Genomic DNA, 26,175 nt, shown 5'->3' with positions numbered 1-26,175 from the left:
GCCACTCGCGAGACACAATCGTGTGAGCATTGCGGTGAAGAGCGGGGTTTTGGATTTACTTACGATGCAGCTACCTTTGCGTTTAGACCACAAGGTTCTGACAAAACATGATGGTGTGCAGAACATCTTACCTTTTTTATTCATAAGTTAGAGCCGAGAGGTTGGTGCTGGAGCTAGAGATTCAATCATGTTTCGTAAAAACGTCAATGCAGCATTTTGAATTGGTCCGATATTGACACGGTTATAAACTGAAGTTTTTCAAACAATTTTTGATGTCGTAAATATTGGCAACTAGGACACGGAGATCCCAGTTATCCTGTGAATTTGTATTATTGTGCAACCTTTGAGATATATTTCAATAAGTCATCAAAGTTACCGAACAAAATTCGAGTATTGTTCATTAAGGCAATTAGAAAACTGATTCAGTGCATACGGTGAATTACCAATCTTGTACAATCATAAAAATCCTTTTATAGCTTACTGAATATGGTATCTAGTTTATTGCATCGAATGTAAATGACTCCTCAATAGCAAGTGAGATTAGAAACCAGTTCACACTTTATTTAAAATGGTATCCAAGTTATTAAAAGGAATGTCAATGACTCTTTAATATTGACCAACATTGAAAACCTCTTATAACTTGGTATCCAATTTATCCAGTGAGTACCAATAACTGCCCATTATTGGACAACATTGGAAGCACATTAGCACTTCATGGTATCCAATTTATTTGATGGGGTCCCAATGACTGCCCAATATTTTACGACATTGGAAGCCCATTGGCACTTCATTGGAAGTAGTATCCATTTTATCCAGTAAGGTGCCAATGACTACCCTATATTTGACAGCATTGGTTGCTTGTTAGCACTTCATTGGAAGTCAATTTCAATTCATCCAGTGGGGTGCCAAGGCCTGCCCAACATTGGAGAACATTGGAAGGCCCTTGGGACTTAACTGGAAATAATATCCAATTTATCCAATGGGGTGCCAATGACTTCCCAATATTAGACAACTTTGGAAGCCCATTGGCACTTTGTTGGAAGTGGTATCCAATTTGTCCTGTGGAGTGCCAATGACTGCCCAATACATATTTGACAGCATTGGATGCCCCTTGACACTTTATTTTAAATGGTGTCCAATTTATCTAATGGGGTGCCAATGACAGCACAATATTGGAAATATTGGAAGACTATTGCAGTGGCGTCCCGAGGGTCAGCGGCCCCCCCCCCCCTCCTCCCTCGCTCTCGAGGCCCGCCGCGACACCCACCTGAGCGCTGCACCCGGGGTGGTCCGCCTCCCCCCCCCCCCCCCCCCCGCTCCTTATGACGCCACTGGCCTATTGACACTTATTGGAACTGGTATTCAATTTATCCAACGGAGTGCCAATGACTACCCAATATAAAACAACATTGGAATCCCATTGAAACATTATTGGAAGTGGTATCCAATTTATCTATTGGGGTACCAATGACCATCCAATATTGGGCGACATTGGAAGCTCATTAGCACCACATTGGAAGTGGTTTCCAATTTATCCAATGGTATTCTAATGGATTGCCAATATTGGTGATAGAGAGGATAAAGGGGGCCATTCATGTCCCTATTTTTTCAGGACATTTCTAATATTCATTACAGAGAGGACCTAATGGGCTGATGATGACCCTCTTTTTCCAAGATATTCCCAATATTGGCCTAATGTCCTGTGCTGCCTGGGGTACAATCATCATATGGTGCTATGCACATAAAATATTTCTTTAAAGCTTCCTAGCATTAAGTCGGTTGGGTTAATGTTTTTCTTTTGCAGCACTATTTCAGGTTCATGGAAGAGAATGAGGCTGCAGACCTGTGGTTTGACATTGGACCATTACAGGTAGTGATAATATAAAGATTATATGCTGGAGATTTTTTATGCTTTCAATGTCCATGTCAAGCTAAGCTGAGTTTTTTTGTTTTTTCTCGCAGTGTCTTCCTTTTTGGCCTGACACTGATAGCATGAAGATGTATGTCCGGCACAAGGACAGCAATGTTGCTTCACAGCACTTCTGTTTCAAGGAGGTCCAGAACACGGTGCTCCGGATGGACAGTGGGGTGAATATTTAGAATATTTCATCTCTGTCCCGTTAGGGCACAAGCAGATTCTTTCTATAGTAGAACGTCAGTGAACCAGCAGTGCATGAGCTCAAGCTGGTCGCCAGTCGTAGCTATAAAGAAAACAAAACGGCGCAAAAATGCGAGGAGAGAGTGAAAGAATTGGGCCGTGTAGGTTCAGTTCTTCCACTCTGTATTTGTGTTGTTGCATGTTTTTCACTGGGATTTCATGAACCAATTTGGTCTCATAGGGACTGATGGCATCTTCAGTATCTAGCACTGTAGCTAGAAAGAGGACCCTGCGCAGTATAATTTTGCATCATTAACTACTTAGTTTGCTTTGGAAACATAAGCCAGAGACATATTTTGCCTACATGGCTGGTGTTTTGAAGGGAGGCCTATGGTCATAAATGACTGGGACCATACTCACTGTGCAAACAGTCACAATTACCGTTCATGTGTGGTTTGTGAGTACTGAAGTTTTCTTCCACGTTTCTGCAGTCTGCAGTTTGCGTGGAAGTTTCGGGTGGCGTTGATGGGCCCATGAAGATTTCTCTATTTCCATACCACAATGGCGATGCCCCTGTGAGGGTAGAAAACCTCTGTGAGGACCTGTTCCTGAAGATCCACCAGAAGTAAGTCACAAAACAAATTTTGATTGCAGTAGCTCACTCGAAACTTCATGAGCTGTGAGGATATGCAATAGTTTTAAACATTTCTTTCCACAATGTTACGTCTTTTAAAGCCTAAATTCAGATAGGCAGTATGCATGGTGGTAGTGTGTCGTTAAGAGTGGAAGGCAAAGTTAGGTAGCAATTATTCCAGCTTTCTGAAACATCTGCGACAGCATGCACCAAATATTCCTTGTGCCGCGCAATGGCGTATTGCGGAGAATCATGCTTTATATAGTTTTTCTTGTTCTTCTGAGCAAAAACTTGAACAGCAGTAGAGTAAACTTTCGTTAATTCTACCTCGACGGGACCTTGAAATTTGGTTGAATTATTCAAATGATTGCATTAAAAAGGAAAGAAAAACGGTTAAAACTAAACTTGCTTTTATTGTCCAAAGTACTCGCGGATGGTCTGTTGCCGTCTGCGCTTAAAACGCGTGCCCAAAAGCATGCTCTGGAGAGCAGCGTGACTAAACGTAACGTTTCCAAAAAATCGCGCTCTAAAAAAAAAGAAAAAAAAAGAAATTGAAAAAGCAAATTTTTACAAGCCAACTTTGGCACCGGGCAGCCAGACCGTGGGTGACAGAGAGAAATAACAACAAAAATAAAGGGGAAAAGAACCCGCGCTTTCCGGCGCGCAAGATGGACCGCACACGATGCTACAGAAAAGCGCTTTGAGAGCGTGTGCTGAGAGAGCTTTAAGGCCGGTTCACACATACAGCGGAGCGCTAACTTAGCGCTACGTGAGCGCTCGAAGGAGCGCTCATGTGGCGCTTCCTAGTGCGTGATGTAGAGCTTGGTTAGCGCTTCAGAAGCGTTTTGTTAGTGCTTCAGAAGCGCTTTGTCAGCGCTCTGTTAGTGCTACAGAAGCACTTTGTTAGCGCTTTCACGCTCCTTGTGCCGTGCTTGCTGCTGCGGGACAGCGCGTGCACGGCGATTCCTTTGTTGTTTTTCCTTCGGCATTGAAAGAAGAGGAAATAAAAGAGCCACTCTCCAAGCAAAGGGTCGGGCAGGCGATTCAGAGTCATGGACTCTGAGCGACTAATTGATTGGGTTCGACCTCATCGCTTTGTATTTGATATGCGTGACCCTGATTTCAAAGACACACAGTTAAAAATAATCCAAAAGAGGTCTGTGTCTCGGTCCCTCAGCCTAGGAACAAGGTTCACCGAGTACCCGTCAGTATCTCGGTGGCGAAAGATTTCGCGCATCCAGAAGGCTCTTCTGGGCGTTAAGCCGTCTACACACATATGCACTAATCCTGTATGTAAGAGCGTTTGTCGCATTACTATTTCAGCATCCCACATGTCCGCCATGGTGCTGCTCATGCACACCCAACCACAGGAACCGGAACCGCAGTGCCCGCACTAATCCGCAGCATTGTGGTCTAAGAAGCACTACTGAAGCGCTAACGCGGCGCTACTGAAGTGCTAACAAGGCACTACTGAAGCGCTAACGAGGCTCTACTGCAGCGCTAACAAGGTGCTACTGGAGCGCTAACAAGGCGCTACTAAAGCGCTAGTCACGCGCTATATTAGAAGGAAGTCACACGCTAGGAAGCACCATATGAGCGCTCCTTGGAGCGCTCACATAGCACTAACTTAGCGCTCCGCTGTGTGTGTGAACAGGCCTTTACAAGCCGAGTTTGACGCAAAACAACCAGACCGTCAACGACAGAAAAAAAAAAAAAAAATTACAAAATATAAAAAAGGGAAAACAGAACCCGCGCTTTCCGGTGCGCAAGGTGGACCGCACACACGATGCTACAGAAAAGTGCTTTGAGAGCGCGCGCCGTGCGCGCTGTTTCCGCGCCCAATTACGTGCTATGTTCTCCGCGCTACTCCACGCCAGGTTGGTTGCACTGGCTCGTGTGGCTCGTGTCGTTCGCTACGGTCCATCTCAACGGCGTAGAGGAGCAGACGCATATTTGCGCATGTTCGGCTTTGCAGCAAAGGGGCAAAGGGCCTGTGTTTTGCGGAATGTTGGTGGTTTTTCTGCCGTGGTGCCATAGCAATGTGAGCCCGCGCACATTCGCTCGGGACGAATTGTCTGACGCGGAGTCTTTCCGAGTTCGAGCTATCAAACATTTTCTCCCATAGAAATGTATGGGCGCTCGCCGGGACTTTTGAACACGATCGAAATAAACGAAAAGTCGAATTAACCGAGGTCGAACTAACAAAAGTTTACTGTACCATCATATTCAAATTAAATTCCCATGTATAAAAACTTTACAAACGCCCTCTAAAAAACAAACAAAAAAAGATTGATTTTACAATATACATTGAAATGCAACCCATCTAAAAATGTTTGCACTCAAATGCCAAAGCTGGTGGGAATAAGAAATTAGTTTTTACAAGATTATAAACATACTACTAAAAATATATGGGCATTCATAGTAACCCTGAGACGTGGGAACAATAAAACAAACGGACAAGACAACGAAGTCTGCTTTGTTGTTCTGCCTGCTTCTTTCAAGGATACTCTGTCATTTCATTGCATACTGCTAAGTAAGATGACGGCATTTAAGAGATGTGCTAAATTGCTCCGCAATGTTGTTACCATAGATGCCTGGGCCAGGTGACCCTTCTGAGCCCCTACCAGTCGGTGCTATACACCTGGGACGACCCCACCCTGGAGAGGACGCTCATGTGGAACCTCTACAACAGGAAGAAGCCAGGCTTTATGGCACACATAGGGCGGGCATGTGTTGCTTCTCATGGCCCACAGTTTCATTCTAGTCCCTTGTTTAAGATATTACCACTATATGAATTCAAAACAAATATTAAATTGTTTCAGGATGGCTTCGGCAAGGAAAAGGTCTCATTTCGATCGTTGAGGCCGCCAGTCACGGTCAGCAAGAAAGCCAAGTCCTCGGTTGATCAGAGCAGCTCTGATGGTGAGCTTTAAAGTAACTTCTTAACTTGTAATGACATTTTATTTTGTGTTCCACAAAAGTGTATTGCAACTTGCTTTCTTTTTTAGCCATAGGACATTGATGTTGTGTCGTCGATGACATCTTTACAGCTTCTTTATGACTATGAAAACGACTCACTTTGTAGCATTTAAGAGAGACTTGTTGCATCTGTAAGGACATGTCTTTCATCTGTCCTACTTTAGCCTATCTTTTTTTTTATTTTTGTGGTGTTGTGCTTTTTATTTTTATTTTTGTGTAATATGCACACTACTAAGACCAAGACCTGTTTGTGTTCACAGAAAACAGAACAATAAACAATACAATAAGAAAGAAACTATTATACTTTCAATTATCCTTTCCTCTTGTTCATGCGAGTTGTTGACGACGGCTTGGAACATGGTGTGCGGTTGCCCTGCGGTGCGCAGATGACAGCGAGTCTGAAAACGGTGTCCTGCCCAAGAAAACGCGGAAGGACATTGTCGTGGTTTATTGGATCTCCTTCCTGGATCACCACCAGAGGGTGCTGCTCTTTACACAGGATGAACGCATTTGGAAGCACGCAAGAAAGGTGAGCAACCCTGGAGTGAGTCGGGTGAAATTGGAGGAGAGGAAGTGTACTAATGGGAAAGAATGGAAACAGCTGGGTATTGTGGTATGTATTAGGTCTTTTTCCTTAGATATTACGGAAATAGGTCAAGTTTACTGGACTGTTTTTGTGATAAGTGCATTGATCCTTAAGGCAAACCATCTCAGTAATAGCTACGAAAAGTGAACAGCGCCGAAAAAAAAAGATGGACAAGAAGACGGGATATACAGATATACTGCTGACTTTCTAAGCTTCGCAGAGTTATTATTACCATTTTGTTTCTGTTTTTTTTTTGCTTGTTTATTGTAAAGTACCCAAGCATGCACCCACCACCTACTTTTTATATGCTTGAAATATTAGCGAATGACATATCAATTGCTAAGTGGGACGCTCCTCCGCTTTTTGACTGCTTCCCTAGCATGCTGGAGCAAAGCAGTGAAGGTTTATTTGCTTGCGCTGGTGCGAATCAGCGAAGCTCAATGCAATAGCAGCGGCGCGAAGCAGGCTTAATGGAAGTAGCACGGCACACAAGCCCTGCCATGCTCTCGAACCTTACAATCGCCCATCCCCATTTTTTTTGCGATTATCTCCAACTTTTAGGTAGGCTCTTGCTCAGCGTATTTTACGGTAAAAGCACATGAAGTGTCTCGGATCTCAAACATCCTAACTAGTTGATATAACACGGTGTCAATGTGGCACTGTAGTTATGCTCGAGACAGGGCCGACACGAGTGCAGTGCGTCATTGCCTCCCCCTCACCCTCTCTTGCGCAGGCGGTGGATGGCGAGAAGGCTCAGCTGGAGTGCTTTGTGTCTCTTCACGGTGTTACAATGTCCCTGATGAACGGGGCCCTGGTGGAGGTGGCCCTGCTGAGCTTCTCGAGCAGCCCCGCCCTCTGGGAGGTCAAGGTCAACGACGCCTGGAAGCCCCTCACCCTGGAGCTGGCCTCGTGGCTCGAGTACCGCTGGCGCTCCCGCCACAAGAGCGCTGAGCTCAAGGACTACGTCCAGGCAAGGGCCCGCCTCTCCGACATTTTCTCCTCTTTCGTGGAAAATCCTGAGGCTTACCAACCTACTAAAATGACTCGTAGGGTTGCCGGTTGGCATTGTTTGGACCCAAACGAAATGCATCAAGTCCCAAACTTCCAGCCAACAATCCGTGGAGATTGTCGCTACTTCCCAGACATAAATTGTTTGGGGCTTTCTCTCATGACGTGTGTCTTTGTGAACATTTTGCAGGTGGACCTTGAGAAGATGCAGATGACCAAGCCCTTCTACGGCTCCCTGCAGCGGTCTTACCGGCCGGCCCTCTGGCTGCAGTATCGGCAGTCTGAGCACCAGGCCCTGGTCTTAGCAAAGGTCCACAGGCTTCAGGTAGGTAATTACTACCTCTCCTAGGCTCCATTTTTTTTTTACCCATCATTTAGTAAGTGGAAGTTTTGTTGCAAAAAAAGCATTATTTATGAGAGATGACTTCCTCCATCTACATAGAGGAAGTCACATGACGTGACTTCCTCAATGTAGATGCCAGATATAGCACTATTTTGTGTTTCTCCAAAATGTTGTCGTTTTGCTGCTTTAACTGACTGTTTTTGTGCCTACTCTCCAAATATAAAATTATTGTCTGTCTTCTTTTTAGATAAATGCTGTAACGTTCACAACAGTGAGTGCAGCATGGCATATGAGAGAAAAGTGTAGAAAAAATCACCAGGTTTGAAATTGCAGGCAATAAGCAAGTAAAAAACTTGTTTATATTAAAAAACGTTGAACATCTCTCAGTACAATGGAAGCACGAGGAAAGGGACAGTACAATACCTTAACATTCGAGGGATCTTACAGTGTTGTTCCTGAATCACCAATGGCACTGTGGTTTCCATGGAAAGCACCTCTTTTCTCGATGCAGCCTGCTTATTCGTTGACTTATAGGCACTACCACTGAGCTCCTGTGATACAATTGCCTCACCAGCTTGACAATCAGCTGCCAGATGCCGTCTTCCCCACGGCATTGTACCGCTTCATGCCGCAAGAGAGGAAGCTGGCGTCCTCGCCGAGGCCCCTCCTGGAGGTGGCCCTCTTGGTGCACCACTCGGAGAGGCTCAACCTCAACACTGTCAAGTGAGTTTGACGTCCAGGCCGCTGTGGCTGCGCCGCATCTCTCCTTGAACCGTCGCGGAGCACGAGCAAACGATAGAGCTGGAGAAATCATTTTGAAAGAGATGCTGAAAGGGGAGATCGATCACCGAGTGTGATCGCCCTTCACGCCCCAGGAATCCCGAATTCAATCCCGTTTCAATCCAGATGAGCATTGTACCGGCGTGCACTACTGTGTGGTGCATGTTAAAGACCCAGGCTACCAGTTGTGCCGTACTTGCAAAATTTCTCATTCACAGCGAAGATACCAGACGCCCATTTGGGCTGACTAACTTTTTACTGCCTAAACATGCAGCGTTGTAGCACAGCAGCCCTCTTTATTTGTATGCGCAACAACAAGGCATGAACACACACAGACATTGGAGAATGCAAACAAAACTAAATTCAGTCAACCTCTCAGATCAGATGCACACAACTCTTCTTCACAATCAAATTCTAAATTGCTGTTAGTTTAGGATTATTCCCTCGATATATACATAAATATTCCCAAAAGAATCTGATGTTCATATTCATGGAGCATCACTAGCTCGGTGGCAAATCTGGATACTGCAGCCATTACACTGATAATTTGTATACAGTTTGATTATTCCAACTGTAGGTCCTGCACATACTTCATTAGTCATACGTATGAAATTTGCAGTGCAGCTCCTTTAAATACAAGTGTTAAAACATATTTTATATATTTACAAATACTATTACGGTAGTGTTTCATGCGAACTGAAATTTGAACATGGCCATGCTATGTTGAATCCCGTGCCTGTAATTTTGAATTTTGTGACGATAATTGCATGCGATCATTCAATACTTCAGGTACTTGAAGGTGCTGCTGCAGGAAGTGTACATAAAGCTGGACAAAGGTTTCCTGCTGTCTGTGTACGACATCTTCAGCGGGATTTTCACGGAAGATGACGAGGTATGAGTGCTAAACTAGCCTGTAATTTCATGGATCTCTTAAATGCAATTTGGCTAGTGGAACTGCTCTGTACCGGCACATTCTGACACCTATGTGTACTATACAGTAAAACCTCGTTATAACAAAACGGGATATAACAAACTAATAGATATAACAAAGCAATCATAATTCCCCTTGCTTGCTAATAGTGGGAAGAAATGGACATTGGCTATAACAAACTAATGGTTATAACGAAATAATTATGACCGCTCCTTCAACTTTGTTATAACGAGGTTTTACTGTAGATATCATTTGATTGACACAAAAACGAACTGTATTAACGTGCAGTCAAGTTTTGTGTGTACTATGTACCAGATGTTTTTCTATACGGGGTTTAGAATATGTACTGATCTATAAGAATTTATTTTTAAGTGCATCGTCTAGGTGGCTCTTAACCACTGATGTCTCGAGGATCCCTTCATGGTCGGCAGAAGTGATGGGGGACCCCATCCAGGGGGGCAGTGGGGGGGAGGGGGGTGGCGTTTGGACGATTCCAGTGACAAAGGGATAAATGAAGAAAACTAAATGCGTGAAACCAACTTTGAAGCTCTGAAACGGAGAGTAATGAAAGCTACTTGCTGGGTGCACAAGCTATCTAGCTTTGTGGGACAGCCAGCATCAATTAAGAAAAAGATTCATTGCTCAGGTTGATTGACGGTCGAGGGCTTCGAGGACCACGAGAGGCCTTCAGAGAACCCAAAAGGCCCGCGGACTCCCGTTTTGGAACCGCTGATCTAGTTGTTGGCCTTACTCCTACCTGATTCTTTTGAAAGGGAACATGTTTCTAAGTACATATAGATCTCTTTTAGCTCTTTTATTTTTTATTGTAAATCAAAGAGAAGATCTGCATAGTAATGCTGCAAAACATAACTTTGTGAATGTTTTTTTCTTTCAGAAAACGAAGCTTAAATCTGACATGAAGTTGATCTATGCACCTTTGCATCCCTTCAGATGTGATCTCGTAAGTCAGTCCTTGCCTAATTCTCATCTTTTCCCTATGCAAGACCCCAAGGTATGAATGCCCTCGCTTAATGTTGACATTATTTCTTCCTCAATGCCCAAGGACACCTCGCGTTCTGGACGTACCGTCTTTGAGTTTGTGCACCTCTCTCCAGTGAAGGTAAGCCTTGCGTTGACATTAGCAGTCCAAAGCTTTCTAAATTAGCTATACGCTTAGAGTATTGGCACTCCGTTCTGCAATTGTTTTCTAGGTGCCATTATTCGGTGCTTAATGCACAGTTGGTGCAATTGGCGATCGTCACAATTCGAAAATGCGAGTTTCTGAGCGTCGGTACTCTGAAGCAAAGCCTATTCAGTGGCTCATGCTGCGACAAGCGAAGAACTGTAGGGCAACCATTTGGTATTGCTTTCCGCAGATTCACCTGAGCTTCAGTCCGAGGGGCACCACCCACAAGTCCGTCTCGGACTTTGGGTCCCTGCCCCAGGACATTCTGGATGTCTTCTTGAACTCCATCGGTGCCACACTGAGCGAAGTCAAGGACGTGGAGCTTCGGTATGTGCCTGTTCTTCTGGCTCTGTGTGTAGTTTACAAGAATTAATTTGAGTGGCCTATGTTTTGTGGCGACTTAGAGGCAATCCTGGAGGATGGGTGGCATAATTAGTAAGTCACCCCGGAATTATTAAAACCAGCGATGTGACTGCTGGTCCATTTGTGCCAAGGTGAATCCTGTTACGTCTTACCAAAATAGGAGGAACTTGTGCCGCTTTTGCACCAAAAGCTAATTTCCCTTTCTAAATCCTGAAACAAAGCTGCTGGCTCATTACGATTGTTGTTTCAGATAACACGCTATTCGATTTTATCTTTCTTTACGGCACTGAGAGAAAGATGTGCTCGTGCAGAATGGCCTACTTTGAGCAGAAGGGCCGCCTAGAGACGGTGGGTGACCTGCTGACCGAAGTCAAGTCCCACTACATCTCCCAAATGGTGCAGCAGTGCTATGTGCTCATCCTCGGGCTGGACGTGCTGGGCAACCCCTACGGCCTTGTCAAGGACTTCACCAGAGGCCTGGGAGATTTCTTTTATGAGCCCATTGCTGTATGTTTGCCACCTGCTTTTGTCGTAGTTCCCACATGGGGCTCAGTGAAATGATCTGTGATTTAAATTATCTTTGTCTAGACTGTAAAGTCTTCGGCACAATTTTCCGTGTGATAGTAGCGTGGCGGTTGCAGAGAGGACAAGGCCAGCTCTGTGTCTAGGACAGAACCGTCTTTTTTTATTCTCACGTACCCGTTGTATTTGCCATGTGGCTATTTTTGCAGTAGCATAGCTAGGAATTGAGTTATTGTGCGTTGGTGTGGTTGGTAAATCCTTTTTAAAAAAAAAAGTCTATGTGTTATATACCGTATTTACTCGCACAATGAACGCACTCGCGTAATGATCGCACCCCCCAAGTCGGTTCTCAAAATTTCGACTTTTTTTTTTCACTCGCCTAATAAACGCACCCCCAACTCGGACGTCAAAATTTTGACCCCCTCCCCCCACGCGCGCGAATTGAACGCACTTTTCTATCCTAGTGCAGCGAGGTCGCGAATGCATGGACAGAGTGGGCGAACAAAACGCCTTGCGAAAGGCGTTAGATAAGATCCAACGGAAGCAAGAAAAAAAACATAAAGAGGAGCTTTTTCTTTTTTTTTTTTTTTTTTGCACAGCGCAGTCCGCATTTTAGGGTTCACGCGCCGCCGCGCACAAGGAGGCAAGAAAGAGAAAAAGAGAAGCGGAGATGCGCTCTAAGCGAACGAAACAGCTTGCGAAAGGCGGCAAAAATGAAAAACAAAAAGACCCGCCGAACTAAGACAAAACAAAAACAAAGAGAAGCTTTTTTTTCTTTTTTTTGCACAGCACAGGCGCAGTTTGGTTACGGGGGGTCGCGCGCCGCGCGCAAAGAGGTAAGAAAGAGGAGCGGAGAGGCCCTCTAAGCAGACGAAACAGCTTGCGAAAGGCAGCAAAAAGAAAGAAAAAAAAAAAAAAAAAAAAAAAAAAAACCACGGAACTAAGAAAAAAAGAAAAAGAGAAGCTTTTTTTTTTTCGCCTTTTTTTTTTTTTTTTTTTGCACAGCGCAGTTTGGTTACCGAGGGTCGCGCGCCGCGCGCGAGGAGATAAGAAAGATAAGCGGAGAGACCTCGTCTAAGCAACGCCTAAGGAAACAAAACAACTTGCGAAAGGCGGCAAAAAAAAAAGAAAAAAAAAAAACCAAGGAACTTGTAAAAAAAGAAAACAAAGAGTTGTTTTTTTTTTTTGCGCAGCTTAGTTTGGTTAAGGGGTCGGGCGCCGCGCGCAAAGAGATAAGAAGTTACTTCGATTTCTCAGGATAAAAGGTCCGTTCATTATGCGAGTAAATACGGTAGCAAAAATTTTACTTCGCGTAATGAACGCCCCCCCTAACTTTGCATCGATTTTTCGGAAAAAAAAAAAGTGCGTTCATTCTGCGAGTAAATACGGTATATCACACACTGTGTTTCACAGAGCTACATTATTTTATTAGCACCCAAGACTATTTTCAACGATGCATAGTCGTTCCACATCCACATTGCAGTATAGCTCACTTCTGCCTGCTTTCTTTGACTTCATACCTATGGTGCTATCATTCCCACCTTTCCAGTAGTACTTGCTCCAGGTCAGGAATTCTTTAATGGGAGTTTGAGAATTTTTTGTAGGATTTATAGCCTCACATCTCAGTATTAAAATGACTTTTATAGCTGTGATATCTGGACTGCAGTTTCTGTTACTCTTGTTACCACTGTTACAGCCAGCACATGTCTATGAATATGTGCAAATAAAGTGAGAGTTGTTTTCAAGCTTTCTGCACTTGTTCTGCAGGGATCTATTCATGGCCCAGAAGAGTTTGCAGAGGGCCTAGCCAGAGGGGCACAAAGCTTGCTAGGTCATGTCATTGGTAAGTACATGATGCATGGATGTTATTTGTATGGGTGCGATAACACTTTCATGCATTTCGTCTATATAGGGATAACACTCTGTTCATTCAATTATTTTTAGGCAGCTCTGCTGGTTCTGTCTCACTCATCACAGGATCTTTGGGACAAGTTCTTGCAGTGTTGTCCTTTGATGACGACTACCAAAACGTGAGTGTCTTTGAAATTGTGCAAGAGTTTTGTGGACCACAGGTAAAAATTTTGTTAAAAAGAAAAGTAATTTTTTTTTTTTTTGCTCTTCTTTTAAAGACAAGAGCAAAGTAGACTCATAATGTCTTTCAAACTCCACCTTTTCACACTTGGTATGCAAAAGTGACTATTGAATTTTTGTGTATGTATTCCATAAGAATTAGAGAGCTTACAGATTGTGCAAAATTCCCACATTTACACTTAACAGTCCAAATATATATTTGCTGATGTTGTAATCACTAATAAGTGATCGTTTAGTGGTTCATCTAAGTTTCAAAAGCTTTTTTGTGGTTGGTTCCTGGGTTTTGACACTGGCAATGTTGCTTAATAAGTAGTTTGTAAGCATAAAAAATCAAACACAGTTTTTTTTTTTTTTTGCCAACTAAAGGTATCTGGAATGTTTAGAATAGTAGTACTCAAATTATTCTAGGAAATGCCAGGAGGAGACAAGGCATGGGCAACATGATGGGGAGGAGTGGATTTGCTGTGGGTTTCTGAAGCTCTGTGCTAAAGGGAACAATGCCTTTTGCATTTTTTTTCCCCTTTGTCTTTCTATGACATGACCTACAAGGCAGTCGGGCATCATTACTAGGGGCACACTTGCTCCCGAAGGAAATTCCGAAACAAATTTTTATTTGCCTCCCCCTTTGATTGCCGCATCCACAGAGACGCCGGCAGCGCATGGAGCAGCACCCTGGCTCACTTCCAGAGGCGCTTGCACTGGCAACCCGGGGGTTTGTGCATGGCATTCTGCTGGGCGTGTCCGGAGTGGTCATGAGCCCCATCGCAGGTGAAGAGGGCTCTTGGCTGTTTAGGAACTTGAAAGACAAAGCTTTACACTTTTCAGTTAGGGTGCAGCATATGCATGCATTTTCTCTTTTTAATTATTTGTTTATTATTTTATTTACTGCACCAAGGAATGACTGGTGGCCTCGACATAGTAGCGCACAGGTTACACGGAGAGTTGAGAAGCGAGAACTTATGTTAGAAACAGTATGAAACAAAAATAAGCGCAAGTGGACAAAATGAACCACCGGCCGCACGATGCCAGATTCTGCACCTGGCGTAACTTGGGAAGCGAGGACGGAGTACAACTTTGCGTCGTCCATGCCGTCTACATCACATACTCCTTTAAATGTAGTTTACCGGGAACGAGCCCAGTGTACACACTGCGCGAGCTCAATTTTCAGCTCTTCTGGACTGTTTCGAAAATCGGTTAAATTGCACGCTTTGCACGCTTATAAGGATTCATTCGTTCCGTAAATATTTCGTACAATAAAATTTGTCATGAACATTACACTCAAAGCTTACAGGTCTTAGTTGCAAAGTGCAATCTGATTTTATGTCCTGAAGACTCAAGTTATTGGGTGTCTCACACTAAATGAATGTTTGCTTTTGCTTTCCACCTAAAACCAAAGGAAGAGGAAGAGGAGGTATGAATTCTCCTTTTCATTTTGAAATATAACTTAGACTTTGGTCTAAGATAAGTTATTGTCGCTTTTAAGATTGATGCACGGTTTCTGCTTCATGGTCGTTTCAGGAGCCCAGCTGGACGGTCCGGAGGGCTTCTTCAAGGGTGTAGGGAAGGGCCTGCTGGGTCTGATCACCAAGCCAGCAGGAGGCGTCGTCGATATGTTCAGCATAGCATTTGACGGCATCCGCCGGTATGACAATTTTTAATTCCCTGTTTCTAGAGTCGCATTTATGTTGGGCCCTTTCGTGGGCACTACTTCCTTGGAAACTAGAACTGGCATACTGTAAACAGCATTATTTTTCCGGCTGCTCAAGCAAATTTGGCAAAGTACAGCTGTCGGGAATATTTTGTGGTTACAAAATTTTTCAGTTGAGTGTGGTATGCTGTTACCCATGAGATAAATATTTGCGTGATAAAGTTTTTGCATTATTTTTCAGCTCACAAAATTATCAAACATTAGATCCTTGTGAAAAGTACTAAGTAATTTACATTGTAGGTATGTTTTCCTGGCCACTAGTAAAGCTTTACCTAAATTTTCAGGAACAATGTTATCATCCAGTTTTATTAGGTATCTATAAATGGGGGGGGGGGGGCATGGCATTGGTCTGGCGTAACTATGCTGTCATCTGCCTGGAAGGTGCGCTTTTTTCCTTCACGCACTGCTGTAAGTAAAAGTGCCTTCAGTATTTTTTTTTTTCAAAGATGATTGCTTTTGCACAGAGTGTAAGGGTCCTTCGTTTTCAAGTTTTATATTTTTTAAAAATCGGGATAAAAGTTGGGTGCTTTGGTCCAAGATGGTAATCGGGGAGAAATATGGTTTTTCAGGTTATATTTAGAAATATGCAAGTATAAGTAGCAATTGATTGGTTTTAATACAGATATTATTCTTAATAAGGTGCTGTATACAAAATAGCATTGAAGCATAGTAAGAATTTAAATAAGCTTTTAAATTTTTGGTGAATCCTTGTTGCTTACATAATATTCTGTATGCACATCATCTCTCTCTTCATCCTAGATTTTCCCATTTTTGGAACTTAGTATCTCAATTGAGACAACATTCTCTCAGCATTACAGCTTATGTATACGTTTGACATAATTAGTTTCTCACCCTTATTTTTTATCTTTATTTTTGTGCTGGTTGAAACAGAAAAAGGAAAAGTCTACTTCACAATGGACATTTGAGAGCTTGATTTATGTCACTGCAGTTCACTGAATCCAAAAGAATCCAGGATTACTTCCGCGGTCTGGAGCTAGAGCATGTGTCTCTACCAACAACTTTGTTTCCTAGAAAATATTTCTTGAGCCAAGTAATTGGAAAAGTATTGAAATTAAATTTTCAAATTCATAGAAAAATCAGATTTAACTCGATTCTTCAGAAACACGTCCAGCGTGTAAATATTGGGAAATATCGGGTTTTACCCAAAAATGAAGAACCCTTGATATACAAAAGAGTATGTTTGAGTAATATACTTAAATTTTGGTGTTAACGTGTAACAGAACTGTGCATGTGACATCTTGAGCTGGTATTGTCCATGGTTGAAAAAACCCCGAGACTGCGGGTAAACGACCCAACACTAAAAAGTCTCTAGAGACTTTTTAGTGTTGTGTCGTTTACCCGCAGTCTCGGGGTTTTTTCAACCATGTGCAATGTACACCAGCTCGTTTGCGCCCTTACTTTTTGGTATTGTCGTTGCATTGTAACAAGTATTTTCCCATTCTTTTTTTTTTTTACTCAAAAACACAGAGCTGCAGAAATGGGCAAGGGTGTCATTGTGAGACACCGGTTGCCCCGGTTCATCAACCCGAACCTGGTGAGTTATGGTTTACCACCACTGATTTGGAAGATTGATTTCATGATTTAACTGAGAATAGTCAATTTACAGAATAATCACATTTTGGATTTGTAGTCTTTTCAGACCAGTCTCAAGCCATTTGTGAATGGGAACTTTTGACAGAACTCTTCAGCAGCTCTGTCTTTTGGTGGAAAGACGCTCAAGTAGTGGTTGTGCAGACCAAATCAAACTTGAATCAAATGGCCACGTTATTTTAACAATTTTGAAATAATTATAATATATTATATCAAAAGTAATATTTTTATGAAATGTTAAAGGGGCCCTCCGGAGCGTTCTGCGATGGTCTATTTATGGCGGTAACTCAATCTGCAGGCCCTAGAGATACTAAAAATCATAAAATTACGATCATGCGCGGCGGATTTCCCTACTAAAATTGCTATCAAAGTCCCCGGCACGCCCCCCTTTCTGAGATGACCCCGGAAAACGGGAGGGGCATCTCTTTACGCGTCAGCCAATAGCAAGCGAAGGATCCCGGCGTCACTGCGCGTCACCAACGCCGCCGACCGCCGACCCGCGGAGGAATCTCTCGAACACGCGCGGACCGTCGTCAAGGAACTCGGACTTCGTGCTCGGCAGTCGTCATTCGTCGCACCGCACCGTCGCGCTGCTACTAAAATACGCAGTCGCATCCCACAGATCACCAGAAAAAGTTTGACTCGTTGACGTGGAAGGATCGCAAAGCTGGCTTCGGAGTCGGGATCCACGGGAAGAAGGAACATGTGTCCCGCAAACGCACGCCTGCAGACGCCCCGGGAAGCAGACGAGCCGACGAGCCGACGCGCCGACGCATCACCCCCTAGCAACAAGCTTGCGGGGAGAAAACATAGTTCGCTGGTTTTGGAGCGATAATTGCGGACTATGTTTCCCGCACCACAATCAGTTTACGTTTTTCTCAAACTCTAATTTACAACGAGCTTAAAAAGTGTTGGAATAATAACGTTCGCATTCACAGCGAGACGCAGCATTTCCATTGGTCAAGTTTTAGCGATGGGCAGGGAATGGGGTATTGTCTTCCAAGAGAAAATAGTCCCGATATATTTTTTCTGCCATCTGCTTAATAAACGGTTTTGTAATCTAAAACTTTGTATAGATATTAACTTGCACCTACTACGCAATATAAAAACATAAACAGACGATCGCAGAATGCTCCGGAGGGCCCCTTTAAAACTGCAGTACAGTTTTTGTGTCAGTCATGGTAAGGTTTTCAGATACCTGCTACCCACTTTACGGTGTTCTTCAGTGGAACTCTGCACTTAACAGGCACCTAAATATTCTCACAAATAAAAGTAGAGGCAGAATTACTGAAGCTGACAAGCCAGCTAAATAAACAATTTTTTAAAGCAATTATTATAGCAATAGCAATTGTAGCAATAGTAATATAGCAATGGGAAGATAACCACGATTGGAATTGGAGATCACTTTGTCACATCTTAAATTTGTATTAACATAAGTTTAAACAAAACGGGGTTTCTGACATTCGTTGTGTATACCGAGGCAACATAGCATGTTTCCCCAATAAACCTGCCTGTTTATTTTTAGCCATCACAGTTTTCTCTTTTTTTAAATTCTCGACGCGTGCATGTTGAGATCCCACTTGGGAGAGCTACTTCTCCCGTGAACACTGCTGCGCTCTGGAGAAATGGCGCCCTTGACTTATTCATTCTGGGTATCGCTTTGCTGCTGTGCATCTGTGTCACGGAGGAAGTACAATTGATAGAGCAAATTTTTTTCTATCCAACATAGCAAATGTTAAAGATTACTCTAAATTTCTTATTGCGATTGTTCGATTCGAAGGCTCATTCAAGCACACTGTCGTTTGAATCAATATATCAAGGTTGACGCGTTCTACGTTTACTTCCCTTCTAAAGTGAAAACTGGCTAGAAGTTTGAAGTTCAAAGTGTGCAGACAGGTGAGCCGGTTTAGGTCGTGCACAATTCAAACCAGAGAGGACGGACTACAAAAAAGGGGACGCACGCAACACATCTCGGTGTTGGAAGTGTCAGGATGGCAGCTCTTGAGTGTTTCATTGATTCTAGCAAGACCCAGCCAGGAGTGGCGAGTGATGTGGTCTTTCCCCCCAGGGCCTGAGGCCCTTCTCGCAGTACCAGGCCACGGGCTATCGCCTGCTCCTCCACCTGAGCAAGGGCCACTACTCGGAGACCGACGTGTACTGGGCCCACGCTCCATTGGGCAAAGACGAACGGGCTAGCATCGCCCTTCTCACGGACAGGTGGGCTTCAAAGTTGACCCGTTGTCATGACAGATTGCCTCGAAATATGCCGTGGAAAAGACCAGTGTAACGCTCCTTCGGTGTATTTTCGGCTTGGCCCGAGACAGGTTGGGGCTCAAAGTGTGCTCAAAGTTGGCGAGTTGCTGAGATGGAATGCCTCTAATTACAAACTGGAGAAAACCAGTCTAAATTTTCTTTGGCATTTTCTGAATCAGCCTAGTCCAGACGTGAATATGCTGTTTTGATATACATTTCATAGTCTGATATCTGTTTGCCTCGCCATTGCATTGGGCAAATATGCTTCCTAAAGCCTGTAGAACTGGTTTTGCAACACCTGTTCGATGCAGTTATTTACAGCGGAGCCATTAAGGGCTAGTTTCCCCAGTATTGTGTCTCCGGACAAACAAATGTCGACACAAAACTCCAGACAGCTACCGCCATCTATGAGCGACGGCGGCAACCAGACAGCCGGTTGGCCATTTGTCTGGTTGCCACCGTCGCTTATAGATGGCAGCAACCTTTCCAGCCTTTCCACTCTGGTTCTCACCAGAGTGGAAAGGCTGAATTTCTCTAGGCGTCGTCCTAGAAGTCATCCTCGAGGTCGTCCTAGAAGTCGTCCTTGAGGTCATCCTAGACTTCGTCCTTGAGGTTGTTCTAGACGTCATCCTTGAGGTCGTCCTAGCGTTGTCCTAGAAGAAGTCGTCTTTGAGGTCGTCCTAGATATCGTCCTTGAAGTCGTCCTTGAGGTCGTCCGAGAGGTCGTCCTCTAGGCATCTTTTTGAGGTCGTTCAAGAAGTCGTCCTTGAGGTCATCCTAGACCGTCCTCGAGGTCGTCCTTTAGGCGGCGTCCTTGAGGTCGTCCTGAACGTCGTCCTCTAGACGGTCGTCCTTGACGTCGTAAAGATAACAGCTTCGCTGGTCTTCCATCTTCACGTGAAGTGGGAGGACTCTAAATATTTTAATTTGTCTCGCGCCGCAGTCAATCTATTAGTTTGTTGCAGTTTGTGTTAAGCTGCTACTTTGAGTGTCCTCTTGCCCAATGCGGCATTGGGGGGTGAGTCGAAACTTCACAATGATTCAATGATGCAAATATTAAAACTTTCTTTACCCGAGCAGATTATCATTGGTATTACTCAAGTATTTCCGAAGAAGTAGGAAAGGCGTAAAGAAAAGAAAATTACATTGCAGAATCAAGCACGAAATACTATAGCAACAACAGAGGATGTGCATCACTGCCGGACTTTGGCGTATCCCTAAAAATGTTTTATCTGTTGTGAAGCATGAAGCAGAAAAAGCATGGCTACTATTGTAGCTTTTCTTTAACATGTTAGTTTTGTACAAAACTGGGGCTTAGAACTACCAGGCTGTACAAAGAAAGCCAGCAAGTGATAATGCGACCCTTTTATTTCTCTATTTGCATGATATGGCAGTGTAGCCCCTCCCATGTTGTACCCCTCCTGCCTCCTTGAACCGCATTCAGCCTCCTACAGCTCTGCCTTTATGTGGACAGGCACCTCTTCCTGCTGGAGAAGTGTCGCTTCTGGGGCGGCTGGGACATCCAGTGGAGCGTCCGCCTGGAGGACATCCTCTCCGTTCCCACCGTCTCTGGGAACAGCCTTGTGATAAAAGTGAGACAGGTGAGCAAAGCATTTGCATCTCTCTATCACTTCCTGCTGGTCACCGAAGGCAGTGGGTTGCAAAGCAGAACATCTAGCTAATTGCCTTTGTTTCAGATCGGACCAATCGAGGTCACAACAGAGCTCTACATCAGCATCATTCAGCATTGCCATGTTAAAAAATGACAAATTACATACAAAGCTGTAAATAATGGGGAAGAGTGTTATGGTTAGTGGCATGTGTTGTCAATATGCACAAAGCTGTCAGTGCCTTGGACGGATTTCAAACTAGGGCCGCCGTTACTGCCCTTTTTGTATCGCAGTAAGATGTCAAGCCGCTGAACATTGCAGCAATGAGCCCGCACAAAGCCTGCGCTGGTGACGAGGAGAATAGTTTGTGTCTACAAGGCAATATGCAAACACCTTGTGCGAAGATAGGTGAAGGGCAGTTCTGAATGCCCCCCGCTCTGCCCTCCAGTTTATGGAGCCACCAACTTGAGTCTCTTGCATCCGCTTGCAAGTTGATTTCACAGACCAGTTTCTGGTTCTGATAGTTCATTAACAACGCCATGCACAGATATGATAACGCACATGCAAAGAAACACGGCCGCGAGTGTGGGAGCTTGAAAAGTGCCTTTTCAGCGCGAAATCTCATACGAGTAGAAGCATATGATAGATCGAGGCTTGTGGGCCTGTGTCCTGCCCTGTAAATATTACTATGATTTTTTCACATTATGTGGGGCCAACGACAAAGCTACAAACACGAGCATGTTTCCCTGAACGATGCATGCACTGCGCAAGTGCACATGGTTGGCAGAGGTCCAGAGCTCGCTCTTGTGCCTCCTGCTACTTTAATCTGTCACCCGCGCTCTGTTTTTCATTTATTTATTTTTTACCATAGTTTTTTTTTACTGTGATGCAGAACGAAGACTATTTGCGCGCGGTCAATGCGTAAAGGGGGACACTGGCTAGAGGTTGAACCTCTAAACTACTCATGTGATCGGAATGAAATTTGCAGGAGAGATTTAACTTCAGATGTAGGTGTCCTGTGCAAACTTTCAGCCCTCCAGGACAACTTTACATACCTGCATGAGAAGATGTGTCACTCTTCATTAAGAAATCTATGTTACGCAAATGAAGCTATTAAGCATCATTTTAACTGCTTGATAAGTGGAGGATACAGGACTTCAAGCTATCTGGTTTTTGTACATCAAATGTAAATATTTCAGGAAGAGTGATTACCTCAAAATATGAAATGCATATCAGTCCTATGTCAGTTTTTGAAAACATAGTTCTTTCCCAATGAGGACTTTAACTTGAAACCCAATAAAGTAGATAGCCCAATTCCCCAGTAAATTTCAATTCAGAAACATCTTGATTGTGGTGTCAGAATAATTTTACCTTCGAACGAAAAATTCCTTTGTATAAAGTAGAGTAGACAGTTGGGCGAGTTGGTAGATATTGAACATAGTTACAGTTGCGCACCTAAGGCGTTCTGTACCACTTTCTTTTCCTCTTTCGTTAATACATGAGTTGTGAGTGTGCGCTTGTGTGTCGTCTAAGTGTTCCTTTTGTCTGTTTTTCTCCTTGGGTGTGCAACTGTAACTATGTTCCTTTGTATGAAATTTGCAGCAAAAAGCAGAACTGAGAAAAATGCATTCAAACATTGAACTCCTTTACTTTGTTACTTCCTCACGTGTTGAAAATATTTCATATCAACATAATTATTTGACACATGGTTATGAAATTTACTGTAAGGGTGTTTAATTAGTTTCTAAAACCGAAAACCTCAAAATTGAAAAATGAATCTTTTAAAAAAAATTTTGAAACTTAGGCCCATGTTTCCCCTTAAACAAGATGTCCATGCTGCGTGCAAGGACACACATTGGAAGCAGCTTTAAAATGCAAAGCAAATTGCTGGACAATTGTGTTGCATGTGAAACGTGTGGTTTCAGTCCAATTCCTCTTGGATTGTTGTCTTCGCCCTTGGCACTCTTCATTGGTTAGTTTAGCGACTGGCTTAACGCATGGTATGTAATACACTCTATAGCGATTCCTGGAATGGAGATATCGACGCTACCCCAAGTTTTAAACCGCTGGCGCTCTTCTAGAACCCTCCATAGCCACAGATGTGTCTCCGACGACATCAAACCACTGTCTGGCATGCGAGTGATTGTGCAATCACCAACCAATCAGTGTCGAGTGAGCGTGGCCTTGCGCGTGACGTCATACCTGAACCAGCCAATCGGCGCCAAGCTGGGGGGGGTGTGACATCATCACCTGGCTCGGCCAATCAGCATAGAGTTAATCGGCGACTTCACTTTTCGGCTTCACAAATTTATAGACCCCTCTGACGAGACAAAGCACGTCTCACACGAAGATATGGTGTAGGAAACAGTGCTTCCAACTTTCAGAAGCGGTGTTGTGGTACAGATAGTTGAGCTTGTGAAACCTGTGAAACTACTGCTTCTGATTTATGGGAAGGCCTAATTGAAGGTCTGCACTTGCCGTCAAATATTGAGCGAGCTTTACCACTTTGCACCTGTGCGCATGCATAAAGCCTCACTGCTTTGCACCGTCAATCTTTGCACCAAGCTTCGCTGCTTTGTTGAGCATTACTACTTTGCACCGTCGCACGTGTGTAAAGCTTCACTGCTTTGCACCAGTTTTTCGCAGAAGCCACCACAGAAGATCACCTCAATTGACTTAAATGTTTGCTCGGGTGGGTGCCTCAAATGTCCTTTGCTTATACTTCAAATGTTTCATAAATAGCGGGTGGGCACTTATTGCAATATAGGCACATGATCGTTATTTGTGTTTTCCAAATATCTCTCCTAGCACTACAAACCAGCTGAGCAACTTCGCTAACTTGAAGTTTGCGGGCGGATGAGCGTTTTCGTTACGTAGCGACCTGTTGAACCAATGGTGTTTCACTGACTTTTTAATGCGAAAGCTGGTCTCATAAAGCGAGTCAATGTCATCAGTTTGAAGTGCGAAAACGGCAGCTTAAATCCTTTCTCCAAGTGTACCCAGCTCCCAGCTACGAAACCACGCGAAAAGCCTAGAAATGGCACCTAGTTTCCCCAATCCCAAAGGAGCAAAGTAAAGCTGATAAATTTTCGGCTTCGGTCCCATTGGCTGACGCTCCTCGACGAGGCTCCCATTGGCCGCTTCGCGTCGGTTTGAATGATCTCCCACATGATGGCGCTGCGTGTCTGCGAGGCAGCGGCTCCATTATTCCACACCCAAGGTCAGCGCAACGTACGCTGCAGATGAAAGGGAGCGAAGAGCGGCGTGCGTGCATTTGCATTTGCAACTGATAAGAAGTGCTTAGGTGTACTCCGAGCTTTCTTTTTATCATTCGGTGTAATTTTTTGTGCACACTCTGAATAATTCCTTTAGAAATGCATTAAATGAACTGCCATCTGGTTTTATGATTTGCTGTAGTGGTGATTGCTTTATTAAGTCCTTAAGAGTTGCCCTGTGCCATCTTGTGCGGGCAGTGCCAATAAGCGAAAGGTCGTAGGAACCCAATTAATTGTGGCATTGCCTTTTCTCAACCCCTCCCTCCAATCCCAGGACGAGTCTCTGGCAAGTTTCACAGGAGACGAGCGTCACGTTGTGTGCGAGGACCAAGAAGTCTTGGAGTGGCTGAAGTTGAAAGTTGAGAAGGTTTTGCTGACCAACATGGAAGAGAGGCCCTGCTCTCTAGACAGCTAGACAGAATTCCCCTGACATTCTTACTTATTCTCCTGCATTTGGGCACCGTCTACTATCCCGTAGAACAGTAGTCGCATCCGAGTGCATAATCGTCGACTTATTAACGAGCCATTCCTCGCTCTTTGTTTACCGACTGCAAAGATATTGAGCTTGCGTGGGAGGTACGAGTGTCCAGTCACACATTCCGTTGGCACTGTGGCTTGCAATATGAGCAGAAACGAGAAGGAATTTGGTTTTGGGTTTGTGCTTGTTGCGGTACTATCATTCCGGCTGGAAGAATGTTGCGTGTAAAGGGGAAGCAGGACAGTTTGTTTCACATGTGGTGCTTCAGAGGCGCTAAGAGGATCCCACCAAGGGAACTTGCATTTGTTTCAGCTCAAATTGCAGGCCTTAGTGAACCAAATCAATGCTGCTCGTTTGACTACGCCTTTTCCCGGCCCTGAAAGTATTTTCGCACTCAAGCGAGTGACCTTGAATGCCGAGCTTTTCTACTTTTTTTTGTTTTTGGTTAACCACCATTGATCATTGAAGAAGCCTGTAATGGTGTCCCTAAGTGTTTTCTTGGTGTCCACGTTGTCGTACTAGGTGTATATATGTACCTTAATCTCTGCAAAGAAGAAAAAGAATGCCGTTACCACTGACAAAAAGAAATGGAAATGGTAGGACAGGGAAGTGACTCTATTCCTCGTGTTGAATAGGTAGACATGAGGTGTGCTAGTTATACTCATTTACAGTTAAAATTTTCTGTCGTCAAGATGCAGTAAGGACATTGTTACCACCGGTGCTTATGTTTAGTGATGCGGAAAAGTAATACTACTTTGCAGGTAGTAAGTCAAAACTACCTCAGAGATTTGTTTTAGTCTACAAAAATTGTAATTTGCACCTGTGAATACTTTTGTTGAATGCTTACTTTCTTGGGATGTTACAAAGTGTGCTCTGCATTTTAGAATCATTTGTACAGTTAGAAAATTCACTTTACACTTTTTCTTTGATTGACATTGATGTCCAAGTTGGTCATTTACATTGTTTCTAAATGGAAATCAAAGTTTATAACATATGCTTGTGTCTCCGATGGTCTTCAAGCTTTTTCTACAATGTTTTTGCGCAAGGGTACTCAGCCAAGAAGCAACCTCGCATCAGCTAAGTCGGTCCAAGTTTGCAACGGTTTGACTGGCATGCGTTGCAACAATTATTTAGGTCGCGTGGTCATCCTGTACTCTATTTAAAAAAAACATTATGACACCGCTCTTTACTACGTGAATATCCTGGTCGCACCATTATTTACTCTGCACTGACCAACTGACACTGTTCAGCACCAATGCCAAATGTAAACTGATTTGTGTGTGTTGTGAGAATATGTACTGAATATGTACATACTACTTTGTTTCCTCGTGCACACTGGAAGTCCTCGAAATAAACTGCCATTCCATTTCTTGTTTGTCACAAGTGACAAAAGATGGGTCAGGTGCCGAAGGTTGTTTCTCATATGTTCCTGTTGATGCTTGCCTCGTCACCGTGTCAGAATATGCCGCCTTTTTGTGGTAGTGCTAGAGGAGCCGTTGTTATGCTTTGTCACAAAAATGTTGCCCTATTATTGACAATCTAGTCAGCGGTTGATAAAATAAACTGTTTTGATTTTAACCAAGCCTCTGTTGTTAGCACCCTTTTTCTGTATTGTTTGGGGAGATATGAGACATACATAAAAGTCTTGCAGGTTTTGTTTTGCTTTGTAGCAGGATCAAACTAGTATTGCCGAAAGCTGGGACGCTGCCTGAAAGTGAC

The 26,175-nt window shown here is 43.8% G+C and overlaps 1 protein-coding gene across 7 annotated transcripts in view; it reads left to right on the top strand.

Annotated features, from left to right (window-relative positions):
• Positions 1 to 26,034, top strand: part of LOC8053556 (vacuolar protein sorting-associated protein 13A) — an 80,268-nt gene extending 54,234 nt beyond the window's left edge. For 5 of the 7 annotated variants that reach the window (XM_042291792.1, XM_040213997.3, XM_040213998.3 and 2 more), the window contains 21 exons: positions 1,805 to 1,870; positions 1,963 to 2,088; positions 2,590 to 2,723; positions 5,323 to 5,654; positions 6,098 to 6,240; positions 7,031 to 7,267; positions 7,496 to 7,630; positions 8,223 to 8,371; positions 9,218 to 9,320; positions 10,255 to 10,320; positions 10,423 to 10,479; positions 10,736 to 10,872; positions 11,220 to 11,415; positions 13,198 to 13,273; positions 13,375 to 13,460; positions 14,166 to 14,289; positions 15,040 to 15,163; positions 16,718 to 16,784; positions 18,909 to 19,057; positions 20,568 to 20,694; positions 24,253 to 26,034. In XM_042291792.1, the coding sequence (XP_042147726.1) occupies positions 1,805 to 1,870; positions 1,963 to 2,088; positions 2,590 to 2,723; positions 5,323 to 5,654; positions 6,098 to 6,240; positions 7,031 to 7,267; positions 7,496 to 7,630; positions 8,223 to 8,371; positions 9,218 to 9,320; positions 10,255 to 10,320; positions 10,423 to 10,479; positions 10,736 to 10,872; positions 11,220 to 11,415; positions 13,198 to 13,273; positions 13,375 to 13,460; positions 14,166 to 14,289; positions 15,040 to 15,163; positions 16,718 to 16,784; positions 18,909 to 19,057; positions 20,568 to 20,694; positions 24,253 to 24,393 (2,775 nt within the window). In that variant the 3' untranslated portion in view covers positions 24,394 to 26,034. The remainder of the gene's footprint in view (positions 1 to 1,804; positions 1,871 to 1,962; positions 2,089 to 2,589; positions 2,724 to 5,322; positions 5,655 to 6,097; positions 6,241 to 7,030; positions 7,268 to 7,495; positions 7,631 to 8,222; positions 8,372 to 9,217; positions 9,321 to 10,254; positions 10,321 to 10,422; positions 10,480 to 10,735; positions 10,873 to 11,219; positions 11,416 to 13,197; positions 13,274 to 13,374; positions 13,461 to 14,165; positions 14,290 to 15,039; positions 15,164 to 16,717; positions 16,785 to 18,908; positions 19,058 to 20,567; positions 20,695 to 24,252) is intronic. The other 2 variants (XM_040214000.3, XM_040214001.3) reach the window with 1 other exon arrangement.
• Positions 26,035 to 26,175: the final 141 nt, after the last annotated feature.

This window comes from Ixodes scapularis, unplaced genomic scaffold (assembly GCF_016920785.2).
Source record: "Ixodes scapularis isolate PalLabHiFi unplaced genomic scaffold, ASM1692078v2 PGA_scaffold2__306_contigs__length_199485367, whole genome shotgun sequence".
Taxonomy (NCBI): Eukaryota; Metazoa; Arthropoda; class Arachnida; order Ixodida; family Ixodidae; genus Ixodes; species Ixodes scapularis.
Note: the sequence above shows the minus strand (reverse complement) of the source record. Positions and strands in the feature narration are given on the sequence as shown.